The 19,305-nt window shown below is 41.9% G+C and overlaps 1 protein-coding gene across 1 annotated transcript in view; it reads right to left on the bottom strand.

The window, feature by feature from the left end:
- Window positions 1–382: 382 nt before the first annotated feature.
- CABIN1 (calcineurin binding protein 1) overlaps window positions 383–19,305 on the bottom strand; it is a 111,086-nt gene continuing 92,163 nt past the window's right edge. Inside the window, exons 35-38 of the mRNA XM_039725900.1 lie at window positions 15,788–16,073; window positions 4,226–4,390; window positions 2,290–2,516; window positions 383–1,794 (exon numbers count right to left, since the gene is read on the bottom strand). Coding sequence (XP_039581834.1) covers window positions 1,651–1,794; window positions 2,290–2,516; window positions 4,226–4,390; window positions 15,788–16,073 — 822 coding nt within the window. The 3' untranslated portion in view covers window positions 383–1,650. The remainder of the gene's footprint in view (window positions 1,795–2,289; window positions 2,517–4,225; window positions 4,391–15,787; window positions 16,074–19,305) is intronic.

Raw genomic sequence — 19,305 nt, 5'->3', positions numbered from 1 at the left:
CAGCTTCTTTTTATCCACAGTCCATTTATCATTCTTATCAATGAGATCAATCACTGTAATAATGGAACAAATGCAAATTTGTCCAGCCCAATATTCTGTGTGATTCTGTTCCCCACGTGGTGTCTTCCCCCTTGTGTTGCTCATCAGCTTTCAAAGACACCAAGATGGGTGAAAAAGAATTCACATTTCAGTGGGGAACTGCAGCAACCTTGGCAACACACACCAAACCCACCCCAAGAGCTCTGGCAGTCCTCAGAAAATAAAGGGGCTCCCATCAAGTCCCCCCACCCTTTTTTTGTTACCAAAAAATAAAAGGAAAGAGGAGCAGTGCTCCTTCAGCACCACGGCACCTCGTGCCCTCTCAAACAAACAGAGACAACAGTGCATTTCAACTTTATTAGAAAAGAAACCCAAAAGTTTATACAAAGCTCTGCATTTTACAGAAAACCAACCCCCCAAACACAAAGGAATCCGACATTGCAAGCTGTATGCACTTTCTGTTTTCATATACAGACATATATATATGTACATACACATATATATATGTGTGTGGGCGCACGCGGGTGTATATATAGTGTGTGACGTCGGTTTTTTTGCATGGTTTGCATTCATTATTTTAGAAAGTTAACATTCAGTAGAAAAAAAAAAAAGGATTTTTGTTACCATTATTTTCTCATATAAATAACTGTGAGCAGTCCCTCTGCAGATAGATAAAAAACACCTTTTCGTGTCATTCTGTAAAAAACAGACATTACTGAAATGGTACTGAAATCTTTCAAGTTTTTTTTTTTTTTCAATACCACCATAAAAATATCATCTAGCCCCCAATTCAAAATGCTTGTCCAAGGCATTAGAAGAGAAAGGACTGTAAGACAATTCTGGAAAGATCAGTTCTTTAAGCCAACATTCAGGTAGATAAATTTTGCTGGATCTCATACATTGGTGTGAAATGAGCACAAACAGGAGACCACCCTCTCTGTCTGCCTGGAAAAGCTGGTTCTTTTGTCTGTTTGAAAGAGTCAAATTCCAACCAAGCCCCCAGCAGTGTGAAGGAGCTGACAGACCCTCAGCTCACCCTCCTTGCCCTATGACAAAGCCACAGATTTTCTCGATGCAATTGAAATCTCTACCAGCTCAGTAAATTTTTCCTACTTCATTCACCTTGGAAGGAGCTGTTGGATTAACCATGGCATGGTTAGACAGAAATCAGGTTGCTGAGTTACTGGGAGAAAAACTTAGCTAGAGGGGGAAAATACAAGACAACTAAAAGGAGGAAAACACCATAGAAAAGAGCTACTGGAGCAACTCCCAAGGCTCTGGTTTGGAGAAGCAGGAACAGCAGAGAGATAAGAACTGCAGCTCAAAACATCCTTGTGTTTACTGAAGTTCCTGGTGACAGCGTGATCCAGAGTTACCAACTGCCTGGTGAACAATCAATCATTCTTTCTGTCAAGCACCATGATGGGGAGAATGGTGAAGAGTCTGAAGGCAACACAAGTGGCTGTGGTGATAACAAAGGGAATGAAAGTGAAGAACACAATGATGCCAATTAAATGGAGAGTAATGCCAATGAAGATGTCTCAACTTCCAGAGATGCTGGCAACAGGAAGAATGGTTATGTGGTTGGTGTTGATGATGGCCAGAATTCATTCATATGTCCATGTAGTCATCATCTTCATCAGTATCACTTTCCAGTGAGGACTCCTGGCTTGAGGTCTCTAAGATTTCCAAAGCTGGCTGACAAAGGCTCTCCTTCTTTACATTCGCTGCAGACTGAGCAGACAAAATAGCAGACTGATCCCAAAAAGAGAGAGAGAGAATATATTGCTAAATAGTCAGGATAAACCCATGATCACAGGGACAAAAGCCCACTGGTTGCTATTCCTTCACATTCAACAACTGCCTTGTGTTGATAAAAGAAGTCATCCTAATGTAAAACCACACAACATTTAGCAGTAGGCTTCCCCACAGTTAATGTTCTGGCAGCTTCCCCTGATCTAAGAGCTGCAATGGCTGCACTAGGTCACTCAGCCATTTCTGTGATTTTTTCCACTCCCTCAGAAAAGGGATAGGGACTAGAATAGCTCTCATTTCACCCACAGCCAGCACTTCACCAGTCCTTTAAGAACTGGCTCCTGCTGGTAACAGCTAGCACCTCCTTCCACTACTTATCTACCTCTGGTTATGACCTGGGGACATGAACTGTTGCTTCCTTCATACAAGTATTTTATTGAGGGGAGAATTAAGATAAAAACAATAATCTAAAAATTACTGTTTCCCTTTTATTACCTTTAATTTTTGCTTGGTCTCTTCTGAAATGCTGCCCTTTGGAGAAAGGAGGGTGGGAGTGGGTGGAGTGACAGTGATCTCAGGTGGAAATTTGGTGACAGATGAAGGTATGAAAAGCTTTGGCATGTTGGGCAGAATGCGAGTTTTTACTCGGGTGCCATCTGTCTTGTTCTGCTGACTTCCCAAAGTCTGTGAACTGGAGCTGAGTTCAGGCTTGGAACTGGAGGCTAAACAGAAAACAGCAAGGAAAAAATATGTTAGGAAGTTATCTAGGATTTCAGATGTCAAAGAAGAGGGAGGAGTTCATTGTTAGATGTAAGGCTGGCTCAAAAGGCCTTTCTTCAAGCCTTGCAATAACCAAAGCTTAGAACCAGAAAAAAGATTGTAAAATGACAACTGTAAACCAGTAGTAATTAAAAATTATCTTACTGGATGTCAGAAACTCAACCTGACCAAGCACAACAAATGGTAGTGCAGCACTGGCCATCTACATCCACTACAAACTCCATCCTCCCACTGGGGTCAGAGGCAATCATCTCCTGTCTCTCCACTCTGCAATGCAACAAACAAAGCTCTTCAGCTTCACTCATGAGTCTTCATATCCTCCACCACAGCACTGTCTCTTCAACTACTGAGAGAGCAACTCCTCAACAACTAGAGAAGAATATATGGTAGCACTTGTCCAAGTTTCCCCATGACAAACCCTGCCATAATGCTGCCTCCTTGGCGTGCTCTGCCACTGGCTCCCACACTGCTCAGCATCATTTCCACATCCCTCCCCAGGGTCTCAGCTTGGGGCTTTTACAGTGCAAGATTTCTCAGAGTGTTTATTGAGTACAACTCATCAGAAAGATCCAGCCCTTCCCCAGGCACTATCACATTACAAAATTATCTATACACAACAATAACCAGTAGATGACAATGCTGCAATGTTAAAAACTGAGTATTTGTTAAGAGATTTCTTACTAATAATGCTGCTTCACATGGAGTCCAAATTATTTTTTAGAAACTATATAAATGGAAACACCAGAGCCCTTCTCAGTCTGGTAATGACAGGAGTTCACATACATTTTTTCAGATTCAGTATTGTCAAATCCATCTCTGGCAGATATTGGGAATGGACATGGCCACTTACACACAGCAAAATAAAATGCCACTTTCCTAATGCTAGCCTAGAAACAGGCAGCAGAGAGCAAACTACTAAGGGATGCAAAATTGAATTGCATGTTCTCAACAGCACCCAGGAATGTAAGAGCTGCCACAAGAGATGAGGCATGGCTTTCCATCAAGGTCACTGACCCATCTCCATGGGCAGCCAATCCTTCCAGACAGTAATCAGACACAGGATAACCTGCTCTCACAAACAGGGAAAAACAAGATAGCCCAAACATGAAAATCTCGATTATGCTTGCCTGAAATACCAGGTTTTACATTTTTTTTCAATTAAAACACCAAGTTCTTCTCTTGGGAGGAGGGCAGAGGAGGGATAGAACACATTAACTGCTGTAATGCTGGTTTTTATGTTTACTTAGACTGAGTCAGTTTGTGAAAAACCATTTCCTTCTGCTAAATATCCCAATAGTGTAATCCAAACTGTTATCATACTGCCCCATATAAGCCTTCAATTAAAAGAAAAATTCTGCTTTAAAGGATGCACAAACTATACTGCACGAAAGCTGGTACTGGAGGGTTTTTTATTTGCCTTTGCTGCCATGGTATTTAGCATGCCAGACATGCAGCAAGCAGAATGCCCACTGAGGGATGACAGGGAGCTCAGGCATTGCCAGGAATGCATCCAAACTCTGCAATGCTCGGCTGCAAGGCGGGCAGAGAAACTGAGGCACGCCAACCCCAACTGCCCAAGCACTCCGTGCCTACAGGCGATGCACAGCTCACCACCCCATTTCAGAATTCCCTGAAGCACAGGAAGTCCTACCTGGGGTACACACATGTCCTGAGTTTGTGCTGGGCACGGGCTCCACGTGCCAGCACACAGGCTCTGGCGCTGCTGCGACTGTGGCCATTTTCATCTGCTGACAAAGCCGCGACTCCTGCTGCTGAAATCCAAGCCCCTCCAAAGGCACTTCAAGCTCTTCTTCCTCTTTAGTAATGAAATATAATTCACAGATTAAGAGACATCCTGATCTCTGTCCTAAGCCTCAGTCCTTTTGCTGTCTAACCAACAGGTAGAAAAATCCTTTTAACCCTTGCTCTGCGTCTAAACCAAAATATGATGGAGTGAAATTAAATATTGGCAAGTTAAGATGGCAAAAGCAACTTTTTCTTAGTGCCATCAATTCAAATTCTTAAAAACAGGTAAATGTCATTTAAAAAGTGAAGGAAAAAAAATTTGAGGTTGACATTTTGTCATCTCTGCACATCTGCAGAAACACAGAGAGCTGAGCATTTCCTTTGGAGCGGTGAGGGCTGGGAGGAAGAGCTGCCACGTGCAGAGCAAAATCCATCACCCTTAATGAAGGACCAGCTGTGATCAATGGGCCCTCTCAGATCCCCAGCCACAGGTACCTGCTGCACTGAGCACTCATTACTGTGAACATCACCACCAGGGCCAAATCCATTTTTCATGAAACCAATATCAAGTGATACTGAATGCCCACTCCTCACTGCACCTCTATAAATACATCAGCCTAAAATTCCCACCTTCTGCTGTTCTAGAACCTGGGATGTTTGTAACTCAGAATCCATGTGTGGCTACAGCCTTGTTAGTACACAGCAGCTGTACCTGCTTTTAAAGGAGTGCAGGGTAAAACCAGCTTTCTTACACTGAGCTGCATGTTGTACACAGGAGGAGTATCTTCACTGACCTACTGAGACCTGCCAGTGCCCTCGTGGGCAGGGCAGTGATGCTCTCAAGGCTATGGACACACAAACAAGCTCTTATTCTCTGTTAAAAATGAAGACATTCTTCAAAAAAACAAAGGGCTGCCTAGTCTAATTTGAGTGACCTCCTATTTCCACAGGCAAAGGCTGCACAGGCAGCTATCATGGACCAGCACATGCAGTGGATAGTCACAGTCTCACTTGCTCTAAAATTCTTTGTATGGCAATGCTCTAAATTAATTTGGGATTTTGACCATGCAACGTCTTAAAAAGGAATACATATTTTAACTTTTCTTCATTGGAAAACTGCTCCCACCCCCTCAAGTGTTGAAAACACTTCTCCATCTCCACCAATATAGAGAAGATCTGGGAATTTACCATGGTAATATTCTCCTGTACAAGAGTTCCCCTTGCAGAAACTGCTTCAGAAAACATCACAGCTTAACAGTCTGATCTACATGGTTTGAAAGATGCAACTTCTTAAAAGAGTTATCATTTCTATGGTTCTTGAATAACTTGTATGAAAAAAGCTCAGGATAGCAGGCTGTTCTTTCATCCACTAATTTCCATAGGTAAAGAAAAAGCCCCATCATCTAGACTTGTAGCTGAAAGCTCATATAAGCCTTAGGATAAATGAGATTGCTTGTAGAGAAGTGTCCAAAGGCTCCCAAAAAGGAAAGGGTCACCCACTACAGCACAGTTCACAGCAGCTCCTGCTCTGAGCTGTTCCTCTCACTATCCAGCACAAAATGGAACAGTCTAATACAGATGAATGTGCTTCTCATCCTCAGCACTCCTGCACATTTCTCTCTGGATACTTCAAAATACAGCACTGGAAGTAGGAAAATAATACTTGCATCTGTACATGTATTAATAGACCAAATCAGCTGAGAACAACACAGAAGGAAGTGCTTAACTGCAGGAATCTCAAGTAGGAAAATCCCAAAGCATTGTTTCCCTTCTGAAGAAGCAGAGGACAGCTGAAGGATCCCTGGGTCTTGCCTGCCCTTTCCACCAGCACACAGGGATTTAACCCCACAGTGCCAAAGGAGCAGCCTTAGGGCAGCACATCCACATCCCATCCCATGCCATGGATCCCCTGCCATGGATCCCCTGCCAGGGATCCCCTGCCATGGATCCCCTCCCATGGATCCCATGCCATGGATCCCACCCCATGGATCCCCTGCCACGAATCCCACCCCATGGATCCCCTGCCATGGATCCCACCCCATGGATCCCACCCCATGGATCCCATCCCATGGATCCCCTGCCATGGATCCCCTGCCATGGATCCCCCCCCACTGTGGTGCTGACCACAGGCTGCAGGCTGAACCCAGAGCACTCCCACACTGGCAAGGCGTCAAGACACTTGATCAAACATTACAACAACATCTGAAGAAAGGCAGGATGAAAATGGTGATGATTTTGGATTACTCCGCAAGACAGAGGAGAAGTCAACTCATTCTTAACTTACTCCATCCCTCCAGAATCACCATCTTAAGTAGGGTAAGTACTAACAGAATCATTCTTATGCACTTATTAACCCCGAATACAAACCAGTAATTAACTTAGCAGGTACAGAACTATATACAAACAAACTGCAAATCCGACAGCCCCAACTATACTGCTAACTGAGAGCAGTTTTGTATCTACTCTACTACTTAACTACATTAGGGACTTATTAGCTCACAATACAGAGTAAGAGCTCTGATTTGCATTATTATTTAATGACAAAACTCTACTTCTTATGCTGATTACAATATTTGTTTGATTATAAAATATATCATTGCTTAAACTGATTTGCTGTACTTTATTTTAACTAAATTATGGCGCACTGACAAAAGCTCTTTTAAGCAGCCTAATTCTAGGAAGATGCTACTAGAGTGGTATCAGTCTGTGCTCTCTCAAGAGCTATCAGCATCGTCATACACATCTCCACCTTCCAGAATATATTTTTTCAAGTTTTGAAGATGAAGTTTTACAGTGCAGTAAAATTAGATTTATATTTGAATAAAATATCTGACAGCGATTTTTAATATATAAGTGAATGGAAATGAAAGTGCAGGAGTCCAGCACATTGTGCATTTCTATCACTGCACTTCTGGAAACAATATTTGGTAACATTCTATTAGAATGTGCCTCTCAGTACAAGAGAAATCAAGAACCACTGCTAATCAATCCCTTGCTGTCAGGGATGTTCAATACAGTCACAGAATTCTATTCCCTGGCTGGATCACACATTTTATTCTTTCAGGACTGTGTAATTTTAATTTTTTAAAAATTTAAATAGAAACAATGTGATCACGTTAAAAATGAAGTTAATAAACAAAATATTTCTTAGACTTCTTGAAAATAGCAAGAATTGGTTGTTTTGGTGTATATATCATAATTAATACTTTAATATATTGCATAGATACTACTTCTTTTTTCATTACAGACAAAAAGATCAAAACAAGGAAGGACAATCAAGAATATACAGTTGGATCTCCTCATTATTTGTCTAAAACAGATTTCTGAAGAGAATATTTCAACATTTGTTTTGAGGAAGATGCTGTTAAAGCCCTGAACATAATGTCCTAGTTCTTCTAATAAAAACTTTCCCCAGGGAGGTAAAGACTCCACTAACTCGTGAGCCACAATATTCTGCACAAGTGTGAGAACACCAGAATATAAGTGCAGCACATTCTGAAGGTGTTCAGAAGCTCAGGTTTAATATCAGTTAATAAATCTTTTGGTATTACCCTGTACTTGCACTGTCTTGGCAGGTTTTCAAACATTAGCTCCACAAACCCAGTTTAAAATCAACCCAGTTTCTGAAGATGCAATATGCAAGAGACACTCGTCCCCAGGCTGAGGATGGGGCAGGTGCTGTGCTCTGGAGACCCATTTAGCACTCTCACAACACACCACACAGAAATTAAGCACACAGAGAAAAGCACAGATTTGCAAAGCACGTCACTATTGATACTGAAAAGTTCCTCTCCAATCGAGCTGCATTACAAGAAATTTTTTTTAGCCTTCCCTCTCCCAACAACTGCCTAAATACATATAAAATAGTACACGACATAGAAAGAGGGACATCATACCTTTCAACATCTCCCTGCTTTAGTGAGGAAGAAACAATTCAATGCAACAACCTACTCCAGCTTTCCTCTCCAACCTCTTCCCACTTGTTGCCAGGGTAACCAGTGTTTGCAGATGCCTATAGCGGGCGCCTGGGTTCATGACTTCATCACAGTTAATATCCTCTCCCCAGCTCCTCAGCCACAGAATGCACACACACATTCATCCCCTCACTATCAACACACTGATTACACAACCCTGCAACCGCTTTTATACCCACACCGCTCACTCCGCTATTCTGCTGTACATAAAAATCAAAAATAACACTGGCAAAAATAATCACTTGGCAATTTGAGGATGTGGGGAAAGTTTAAAAGCAGTACTGGTGGAACCAGTGAGCAGCTGCTCTGGTCCCTCTGCACTGAACACTGACTGATCTGATTTCATCGTGCGGGCAGGTAAGAGGCATTAACATTAGTGTTATAAAACATCTTGTATGGAGTTTGAAAAGACTCTTCAGTCATGCACTAAAGCTCTTACATTACAACTGGAGGACAAGCCCAGAAAATGTGACTAGCACCTGGAAAAACCATTTTTCAGTTTCTAACAGAAGCAGCTTGAAGTATTACAGCACAGATTATGTTGAAGAATACAGGCAACACAGAGTGCATGCACAAAGCACCATTTCATTATGGGAAAGAAGAAGGGGCTGAGCTTTGAATTCCAGGACAAAATATCATCATTTCAAAAGAAAATACAAGGAAAAGTGAACAGACAACAACCTCAAGTGCTTAAATAAAGCACTTGCACCACTTGTCTTCATCCCTCTGCAAACCCCTTCCCCAGCAGCTCCCTGTGTCAAGACAAAAAACCTAAAAACACATCGGTAGGATTTAGCTGGTTTGTACTACCTTGCCTTCCAACTGCTGCAAAAGGGTAAGGATTGAATTCTGTGTGCCTCCAGACTCCAGGAAACACTTCTCTTCCTAGTCCCAGTAACAACTGGTTTGCTCTGCACTGGTGGCCACCCACAGCACACACAACTGCTCACAACTCATTTACTGTGCAAGGCTGGGAATATTTGATTTTTTTTTCCACACGATGGAAACGCGTCTGATCCTTTGCTCCCTGACATAGTGGAGGAAGTATTTTACCACATTTCCAAGGAATAATACTAATGTGAAAACAATTCACTTTCTCTATTCTATCTGCCTCGCTCTCCAGTGTGCTGGGAATTAATACAGCTTTTTTCCCCACACAGCAGTTGCAAAGGCCATGGAAAGCCTGAATTTGAAGGAGCTCAGAGTTTCCTTATGAGCTGTGCTACTAAGTCAGCAGAAAGACTGCACTGGAACAGGGGTTGGCTCAGCTGAGCAGAGTTAAGATGCAGAAACACAGAAACCACAGAGCCTTTAGCCACGAGGTACCACAGCACAGGGAGGCTACCCAGCTCATCACAGCATGTGGCAGGTACACTTGGTAGCCTTGCTTTCTCTAAATTCATTCCAAACATCCTGCTATTAAATTTATTTCTAAAAAAGCACTGCCAAGTGCCTTTAGTGCACATAGCTGTAGAAAGAAGTGTTTGACTTGAAATGCCAAATGCAGGAAATTACATTCAAAGCTGACACACAGAGTCATATGTTAAAAATTAAGCATTGGAGTAATTTTGGAGGCAAAAGCTGCAGAACACAAGTCCTACTGGCCCTGAAAGAAAAGAAATTCAAGCAGTCTGGTGAACAGAAGTTTGCAGTGCAAATGCACAGCACAGTGCTATATTTATCACTAGGTCCTGAGCAGGGAGAGTGTACTGCACAATCAAATGAGACATACCCCAGAACTCCTCCTAATGCTGAGGTCAGCTGTCACAGACCATTAATGAGACTAAAATTTAAAATGGGTGGCTGCTTTGAAAATGCTTCCTGGAAATAGTCCCTGGCCCATACTAACTCCCAGATCCCTCCAACAGCCATGCTAGGGCCAGTCTGACAGCAGAATTCCTGTGTCCAAAACCATTTCCTGACCCACCAGCTGCCCTAGAGGTGCAGAAACCTGGCATCCAGGTGGGTAAAGAAAAACCCTGAAGTTCAATCCTAACCTTCTCTTTTTTTTTTCCCTTTCAAACTAAACTTCATTTTAAAAGAGCAAACAACGGGCCTAGATCAAAAAGACAACAGTTTGATATTCATCTACATCAATTTTCAAATGGCTTTGTCAAAACACAGCTAATTGGTATTTGTTTAATATCTGACTCAGCAAGGACATATCATCTGGAGAGCACCTGTGCACAGGAACAGTCACTTGCAGTCTCCTGCTTCTGAAATTTCCTCTCTGAGCTGCCTAACAAAAGCTGTAAGAGCTTCCCCTTCCCAGCAGGATTTCACCCTCCTTTGCCCTGACAGCCAGCTAAGCACAAGGAAATTAGCAAAAGCAGCTGGCAGAAAAATCTCTCAAGTGAATGTAATGACACCCCACAATTTTCTAAGTACTTTGTAAGCAACACAATACCTGTGCAGAGGACTTTTAACTACATCTCTCTTCAGTCTGCCTTTGTGCAGGAATATATGTAAATTTTATGCTGCTGACAGCAATCTAAAACTAGTGAAACTGAGCCATATTGCAACCATAAAGCATTGCTACCATGCTCCTTTAAAAAATCTCCAAAAAAATGTGTTTCAGTAGTGCAAGACATCCACAGGGCAATGGCTCTCCAGGATTTTCAGGGAGATTTAAGAGTGCACAGGGCTAGAGAGGCTCCTGGAGCACAGACCTGCCCTGGGTGCACAAAACCTTGGCTCCAAACCATCACCTCACCTGTCTCTGCTGGGCAGCTGCTGCCCCTGCCCTATTTGTTCTTACTGACCCAACATAGGAACATAAAAATTATGACAGTTTTAATGTCAAAGGATTTTCTGCACTACACTGGATTGAGTAAATAAAACTTCAGGAATCTGAAGTGTAGATATCAGAAATAGACTTTAAGTGTACTGAAAAATTCTTGTGGAATGAGTTTGTTTCGACAGGAGGTAAATCAGCACACTTTTACAAAGGGAAGAGGAAGAGCCATGACTGACTGGTACTGTCTGAGCACTGCAAAAAGGAATTAAGGAATCATTCACAAACAGGAAACCCCTGCTGACATTCAGCAGCCAAGTTGTTTTCAGAGTGCACCCATTGTGAAAAATAAAAAGCTTGACAAAAAGCATGGATGAGACAAGGGGAAGTGAGAACACCAGAGCCCAGGAGGCTGGAGCAGCACGAGATCAGAGAGTGCTGCAGAGCTCACTGGGGGCAGCCTGGCTCATTCCCACTGATGGCTCTTCAGTCACTCACAGGCAGCCAGGAGCTCCTACCCCAGCAGTTAAAGAAGAGCTTTTAAAGCCTAGGAGAAATCCCAGATAAAATTTTTAAGCCTTGGGAAATGAGGAAGACAACTGTCAAAAACCAGAACAAGTCAACATTCTCCACTAAATTGAGGAGAAAGTAGTGAAAGTCAGATGCACACAAGTGCCACAAGAAAACAGAGTAGGAGAAGACATGCATTCAAGAGAGGAGCCTCATGCCAGGTAACTGCAATCTGCAGGTAGCTCACTTGAGCCACAGGTTCTTGGCCTGCCCAACTTTTCTGTTTCATCTTTTTTTGAGTCATCTGTTGAGAAAACTCTGTGCTCTACAGCACAATTTTGAATTTAACAGAAAAAACAAGGTAAAACACTGACTGCAATTAAGAGAGTTGACTGTTACTACTTACAGTCATTTAAAAAGTACCTGAAAATGTGAATTGAAATGCAGATTTAAAATGAGGTGTGGACTAAACAAAATAAGGTGTGGCCAAATACTTTTGTGTAAGAAGAAAGTTGTCAAAACACTGAACTACAGGCTCTTAAAATCTGTGTTTGTCTTTGGAAATCCATGACAAGCAAACCGGGAGCCACTGATCTCAGTGGCTTCTCTTCAATTTCTGATGGCAAAGCACAAGCTCCATTATTTCACCCAGGAACAGGAATTATTTCACCATTATTTCACCCAGAACAGGAATTGTGGATGCCCACTGAAGTTTGGGTATCCAGAAACTGCAAGGAATCCAGGTGGGCCCTCGTGCCATGCACTGTTTTAATACAAGAGGTGCTGTCAGTGCAAAATGATGGCTGACATTCTCTGTAGTGATGCCTCAGGAAAACATTCAGTCTCCTCAGTCTTCTGAGAACCTCAAGTCATGCATCAGCTGCTAAAATAAACTAAGTTGCAGACTTCTGGGAAAAGATGCTCCTTACACCTCAAAGCTCTCCTATGACTCCAGCACCCAGCCATCCTACAGGGTGAAATGTCACATTCCAACACTGCTGAGTGTTACTGAATTCTCAGGATTTCCCACTTCAAAACCCTCTTTACTTGGAACATTTGCCTTTCAAGGACTCTGCAGCTGCCTGCACACACTCAAACAATTTAACTTCATTGCTCTCTGTGCAACAGTCTGCCCATCTTTCCACGCAACTGTCCTCTCTTGTATTTATTTCTTGTGCTTCTGAAACTCTCCAAGTTCTACAGGCTGAACCATATTTACACCTCTAATTTACACCTTCCCCTGTTGTGCCCATTTCACAAACATCTGAAATTACAGCAGGATATTCCCATGGTTTATGGAGTGCCACTTTCCTGCACAACACAAAGGATTGTCTTCCCCAGCTTTGAATTTTTAAGTTTGGACAGCTTTATCATGACCTTGCTTTCATATTGAACTGCTTAGGCCTTAAATGGACAAAAAATTAATAGTGGGGAGTCTTCTACTTGGAATTTATATTCCATTGTGGTAAATAGCTGGCTTTAAGCAAAACACAGAACTTTAAATAATTCCAGGTACAAAAACCTTCTCTTGGTATCAGAACTCAAATGTGAATGTTTTCCTGTTCATTCCTCATAAAAATCATTATTGCAGTAAGGACAGCCAAGAAGAAAATGTCAAGATTTTTCAGCAATTTAGAACCATGTAATACTGGAACAGTGTGACAGGCTGGAGGGAGTTTATCTTAATTGTCCTATTTTAGCTTCCCCAGAGAAATGTTAGGCTGAGCTAGGAAGGCTAAGAGGCCCAAGCACATTTTCAGCCAAATGTAGGAAGGTGTCTTGCTGAAACTGCCACCATCACCCCTCTGCTGCTGGACTCCATCACCCTGTGCTCTGTACATTAGTCATGCACCAGACAAAATCTCAGGAAAACATTTACATCAGAAATGAGTGGCACAGCAACAACAATGCTAGGAAAAACAAATCCTTTTCCTGGGTGAAATCAAAGAAAATGAGAGCAGCTAATACTCTCTGATGTGTAAGACTTCCACATGAATAAGTAGGTACAGGTAGAGGTTATGAGACAAAAAAGTTGGAAACAGTTTACTCTAAAAATGGGAGGAGTTTTTACCCAAACAGAACTAAAGGAAGGCAGATGAGAAAAGGTTGTAACAGAATTATAACTAATTCTTTTTAGAGAAGGTGGATACAAAGGTAGGAGAATTAAAAAGAAAAGAGGAAGAAAGGACACAGCAGTAATTGGTGTCTCTCCCAGCTAGAGAAATGACCTGTCAGGTAGGGCTGAGAGCCAGATACAACTCATGCATTCAGCACTGAGCTTTGGAGAGAGAGCCTCTTGATGTTCAGTTTCAGGGGTGTAATTCTGGCAGCTAACCCTTCCATCTCCCTCAACTAAAATGATGGATGGAAAACATCAAAGAAGAATGAACAATATCTAACTCTACAACCTTAACAAAGCCCAGAAAGTCAAAAGATTAAAATAAATGTTCCAATCACTGCGACGTGGCCTGGGGAGTTGCAGAGAGGAAAGCACATCAGAAATGCTCCTGAGTTCTGTTTGAAAACCAGAAGAATGCAAGAGTTCTTATCAGCATTGTCATTCCTGCACCAGTCTCCTTAGTAAGGCCATAACAGCTTCACAGAGGATTCAGTTTTTCCTCCCCTGTTGTCTAGGCACAAACCCAAATCACTCCCTGCTGAGCAAGCCAGACAAGACATCTTATGACACCAGGCAACTCCATTCTTTTGCTTCCCAAGGACAGTAACAAATGTAATTTACACACAGACTAAGCCGTTCCTTCCTCATCATTCTCCTTGTCTCTTTTCCCTTCCTAAGACAATCTCTCCCTGGAATTGTGAAAATGGAAAATTAGACAATACCACTGCTGATGCTAGATGTTAAATTTCAGTTTTGTTCTGTACTCAGAGATTAGCAAATTGGGAAAACCTGTTTCTCCCTAACTTGCTCTTCACTGCTGATGAACTCAGACTATGTGCATCCAAATAACAAGGCTGATTACATAAGGAAGAAATGACATACCAGAAATATAAAGACAAAAACTTTACAAAGTCACAATTCCAAACTAAGAAAACACCCTGTCTCACAGACCTGGACACAGTCTCCACTGTACCTTCATGCACCATTTTCCACAGTACCTGTTCTTTATGTGGCTCATTCATAACTTTATCTGGGCTCCCATGACTTGTCTAAGGCATTTTGTGAGTAGTGCTGGGCCCAGGCTTGTAAACAGATGGAGTGAGCACAGGCAGCAGCAGATGCTTTTTCAGACAGTGCTTCTGCTAAAGTTGCAAGGAAGTACAGCCCATGGCAGGTGCTGTGCCACCTTAACATGCAGTGTCCCACAGATATTGCCAAGCACCTCTTTGGGCACCCAAGGCAAGTCTGAAATTGGGTCTAATCCTACCTCACTCCCCAAAGTGGATCAGTATTGCCCAGCACAGAGATTTTTTATCTGCTAATGAGCCAGCCTGCCATGACAGCAGTAAAGCAAATGACAGCATTCTCATTTATTATTTCCTCATCTAGAAAACTGTATAGGACCAATTACACAATACAGTAATTAACAAATCACGCAATCATGCTATAGAATAAATAACATTTGTTTGGCTTCTTCAATTCTTTCCTGTGGTCTAACCTGGCACATAACCACACAGGGCTATAAATACCACATTCCAACATTCTGGTCCTGTCAGATGCTTCTTTTCTGAAATGTGATGATAAGCTAACTTTCACATAATAGTGATGATAAGCTAACTTTCTAGACCATGCAGAATCTTGTTCATCAGTGTTATGTGTCTCCACGCTCACATGTGCTGGGCAGTGAGAGCTGCACAGCTAATTATGTTAATCAAGCACTTCTAAGACAGATGTAGGCTGCTCACCAGTTTATTTTAATTGTAATCACTTTAAAATACCTCAAATCTTTTTAAATGTTAAAAGAAATGGAACCTCAACTCATTGAAGAAAACAAAATAATTTTCATTTTAATGCTGCTAGAGACTTCAATTCTCTAAAAGAGATTACTATTTTCAGGCTGCTATTTCATGATTTCACATACGAGTTACATGGAGTGGTCACTCTTTTATCTATCCCATAAACTCAAGTATGGATTATACAGATCCACTTCAGGACCAAGCCAAAAATCTGTGTAGCCTTTCGAACGTGGTGTAGTGATGAGAAAACGGGACAGAATCAGAGCTCAGGCACTACCTCAGCCTGTGGAAAGTGATCAGAGGGGGCCAGGAGGATCTGCTGGCTGGGCCTTACCTCGAGCAGCCTCCCCCACGCCCGGGGCAGCCTCAGTGCCCTGGCCCCGGGGCTGCTCCGGCTCCCGCTGCGGCTCCGGCGGCACCGAGCACGCCGACGAGGACGAGGATGAAGAGGAAGAGGCTGGCTTGGATTTGGAATGCAGGTCGTTCAGTCTCAGGAGGTTTTCAGGAGTCACAGTGTCTGCATTCACTGGCGTGGGATGCAGTGTGGCTGGTGCTACTGGGAAGAAGCTCTCTCGGGGGTCCTTGGGGTGCTTTGGGGTGGTGGGTGCTTCTCCTGTGGCCTGCAGGAAAAGGGGCAGCAGTGAGAACGAGTCTGCAAGGCTCTGCTTCAGTGGCCACTGCAAGAGCACGTTTATGGACAGAAAACACTCTCTTTAAAGTGAGTAGAATAGAACAATGACTCAATCACTATTCTAAAGAAATCTTTTCTCCTTTATGGATTATTTTTCTGTTCTTTATGGTCTGTTTATCAAACTAGCACTTGAACACTTATTCACATTTACAAAGTTTAATTTAACACATCCCTCACAACACAACATACTTCCCTGAACTCTGTAATTAGGCATGAGTTACAATCTCCAGTAAACAGAAACATATTTCTTTCATTTAAAAATACATTGACAAGTGCTTGACCTGAAAAAACGGATCCGCACTGCTTTAAGAGACTTTGCAAATTATCACAAGAAATAATTCTTAGTGAATGATGTGAGAAGAAATGGAGAAAATAGAAAAATGTATTTGCTTGTGAAATAAGAGATGAGCATAACTGCAAATCATAAACTCCTGACAAGTGCAGAACTGGTAACACTGAGGTCCAGCTGAAGCAGGCTCAGAAGATCTGCTGCCTGTGCACAGGTAAGAGAGGCACCAAGAGCAGGGCTCTTCTCCAAAGCCAGTGCTAAAAACTGAATGCACTGTCATTTATTATATAGACAGAAGGTAGAAGTGGGACATAAATTCACCAAGGAAGGGAATAAAAGTACCCATAAAATGAATATCTTCTCTGTAAATTTTATCAGTAATCAAATAAAGTATTCTTGTTTGTGAGACCACAGAAAGCATTTATTTTACACTCTTTACAGTCTTCATTTAATGGAGATTTATTGGACCATAAAAGATGCAGTTAGACAGAATTCTCAGATGTTTAATTGTTTGCCTTATACCTCTACCAAGAAAAAAAACCCTCATTTTAACCACAGTGATAATAGGAAGAATGTCTGAAACAGAAACAGGATACAGCTGTCAAATGTCAAATCAAATTGGACCCCAATGTCCTAGATGACCAAAGACTTATTACAAAGCCAGAAAAGTCAGTAGAATTTCACTGAGAGAACAGAGGAACTTTCAGGTGGAGAAAATGCATATTTAAAATTCAAAGGTAGAGAGCACACAAGTACATAAAAAAAAAATAATTGGCAGAATGTATTTTTGAAGTTCCTGAACTTGATTAATCAATCTCTAAAAAGCATACAATTAAAATCTGTCAGATTCTATGTGTACACAAAAACAAAAAAACCCCCACCAGCAGCTATATTCACAATTGCCACAGTGGATCAAAAAAAGGTCTATTCTGCCTCTGAAAGCAGCAAGTTTCTGGTGCTTAAAGCATCAGTTCCAAAACTAAAACAAATGGGATCACACAAACCTGAGGGAAATGAAACTGCAGAAGCAAGCCTTCAGCTAGAAGTGAGATCACTTGAGGAAATGTTTTCAGCTGTGATTTAAAGGGAAAGCCCTTCACACCCATGCACTTCATTAACTTGCATAATGGGTGATGTAGAACCTGACATTTCTGTGCTTGTATTGTATCCAGATTTTTTTCTGCAGAAACACACGAAGGTACTGCTTAGGTACATAGATGTTAAAAATGGATCTGCACCTCAGATTTCTACAAAATTGCACAGCTATTTGCAGAGCCAGAAAAAAGGACATTTGGAAAGTAACTCAGCAGTATTGGATGCTATTCAGATGAAAAATTATTAGAGAGAGTGCAACCCCATGGAATAATTGCTGCTGGAAGGGACCTCTGGAGGTCTCTCTGACTTCCCAGCTCCATCAGCTTCCTGGGGCCCAGGGCCAGCCCAGCCCAAATTCTGCCAAGGAAGGAGACTCAACAGCCTCTCCAGGCCCCTTTCTAGTGTTTGACCACCTTCCCAGTGAACATTTGTTTCCAATCATTTCATCCAAATTTCTCCTGCCACAACTTTAAATGGTGGCTCTTGTCTGGTTCCTTCCTTTCTGCTGAAAATCACAATTCCATAACTTTATCCTCCATTATTCTTCTCGTCACCAGGATGAAGCATCCCAGCTCTTTTTCCACAGAACTGAAATATTTTATTTCCAAAAAAATAATAAAGCTGAAACAAATGTGATGCTTCTGATTCAGGAAAAGCATGACCAAAAATTCTAATGTGTAGTCAAAAAGTGCAGCCTTATACAAAAGAAAGCAACACCAAGATTATTGTGTTTATACTTTAAAGGGAATTTTCCAGATGGGACCTGGTGAAGAATTGTCTCAAGCTGCTGTAAACAGACAGGTTCTTTTCAACCCAATGAAACAAAGATTTTGGGAGGAAAACTAAAAAAGTCTCACAGTGATTTTGTTTTTTCAAAAAGGGGGATGGGAGGGGAAGAAAAAGGAGAAAGCCCTCTTTAAAATCAGAGCCAAGCATTAAAATACCCACTGTAGGTTACTGTGCACTCTGCAACTCACAGAGCCTTAAGAAAAGGGATTTAAACATGCTTTGTGTGTTTTTACTGCACTCAGGAACTGAAGAGCATCCAAAAGCTGTAAGCACAAAGCCCAAACGAGCACCACAGTGAGGCACATGTTCTTGCAAAGATTTTGGGTTTAGACAAGAATCCCAGCGCCTCTGATCAGTAAGTGATGCTACTCACAAAAGGCAGCTCAGGGAATGTCACTAACTCCACTGCTCACATTTCATCAGCCTGCAGATCTCCAGGAAAACACAGGACCACTAACACCCAGCTGAGAAATAAACCCAGAAAAACTCACCACAGCAGCCTGGGATTTACCAGAAGCCTTTTGTTCATCTAGCTCTACTGCTAAACCACCAGTAGGGCACAATAAAGACTGTTTTCCACAGACAGACAGTAGGAAATGGGGAGGCAGTGACAAACCTTCACCAGTGTTTTATGTGGTTTCTCATCAGAAGATTATTTTTTAGATTTTACTTTGCTGTGGTACTAAGCCAAAACTGTGACTCAGAACTTCTCCTTTTCCCCTCTCCAATCCATCTCACCAGCTCAGTGCCTCTGTTACCACTATCACAGACTGCCTTTAGCCACCAAGAAATGAATATTTTCCATCATTTAATGTTACTTACAGAACATGTGAATATAACTGAATTAAGATAAAAACTCTTATCTGGTTTCTTCCTGTCTTTCATTGTAATTACAGGTTCCTCTAGTCAAGACTGGACTTCCTTCTAGATTTTTTAAAAACACACGAGGTACTGAAGGGTATGCAGTCCTACTTTTGTATTGACTCCT

Source organism: Passer montanus, unplaced genomic scaffold (assembly GCF_014805655.1).
Source record: "Passer montanus isolate IOZ18808 unplaced genomic scaffold, ASM1480565v1 scaffold57, whole genome shotgun sequence".
In the NCBI taxonomy this organism is placed as follows: Eukaryota; Metazoa; Chordata; class Aves; order Passeriformes; family Passeridae; genus Passer; species Passer montanus.
This window is presented reverse-complemented; position numbering and strand designations above follow the sequence as displayed.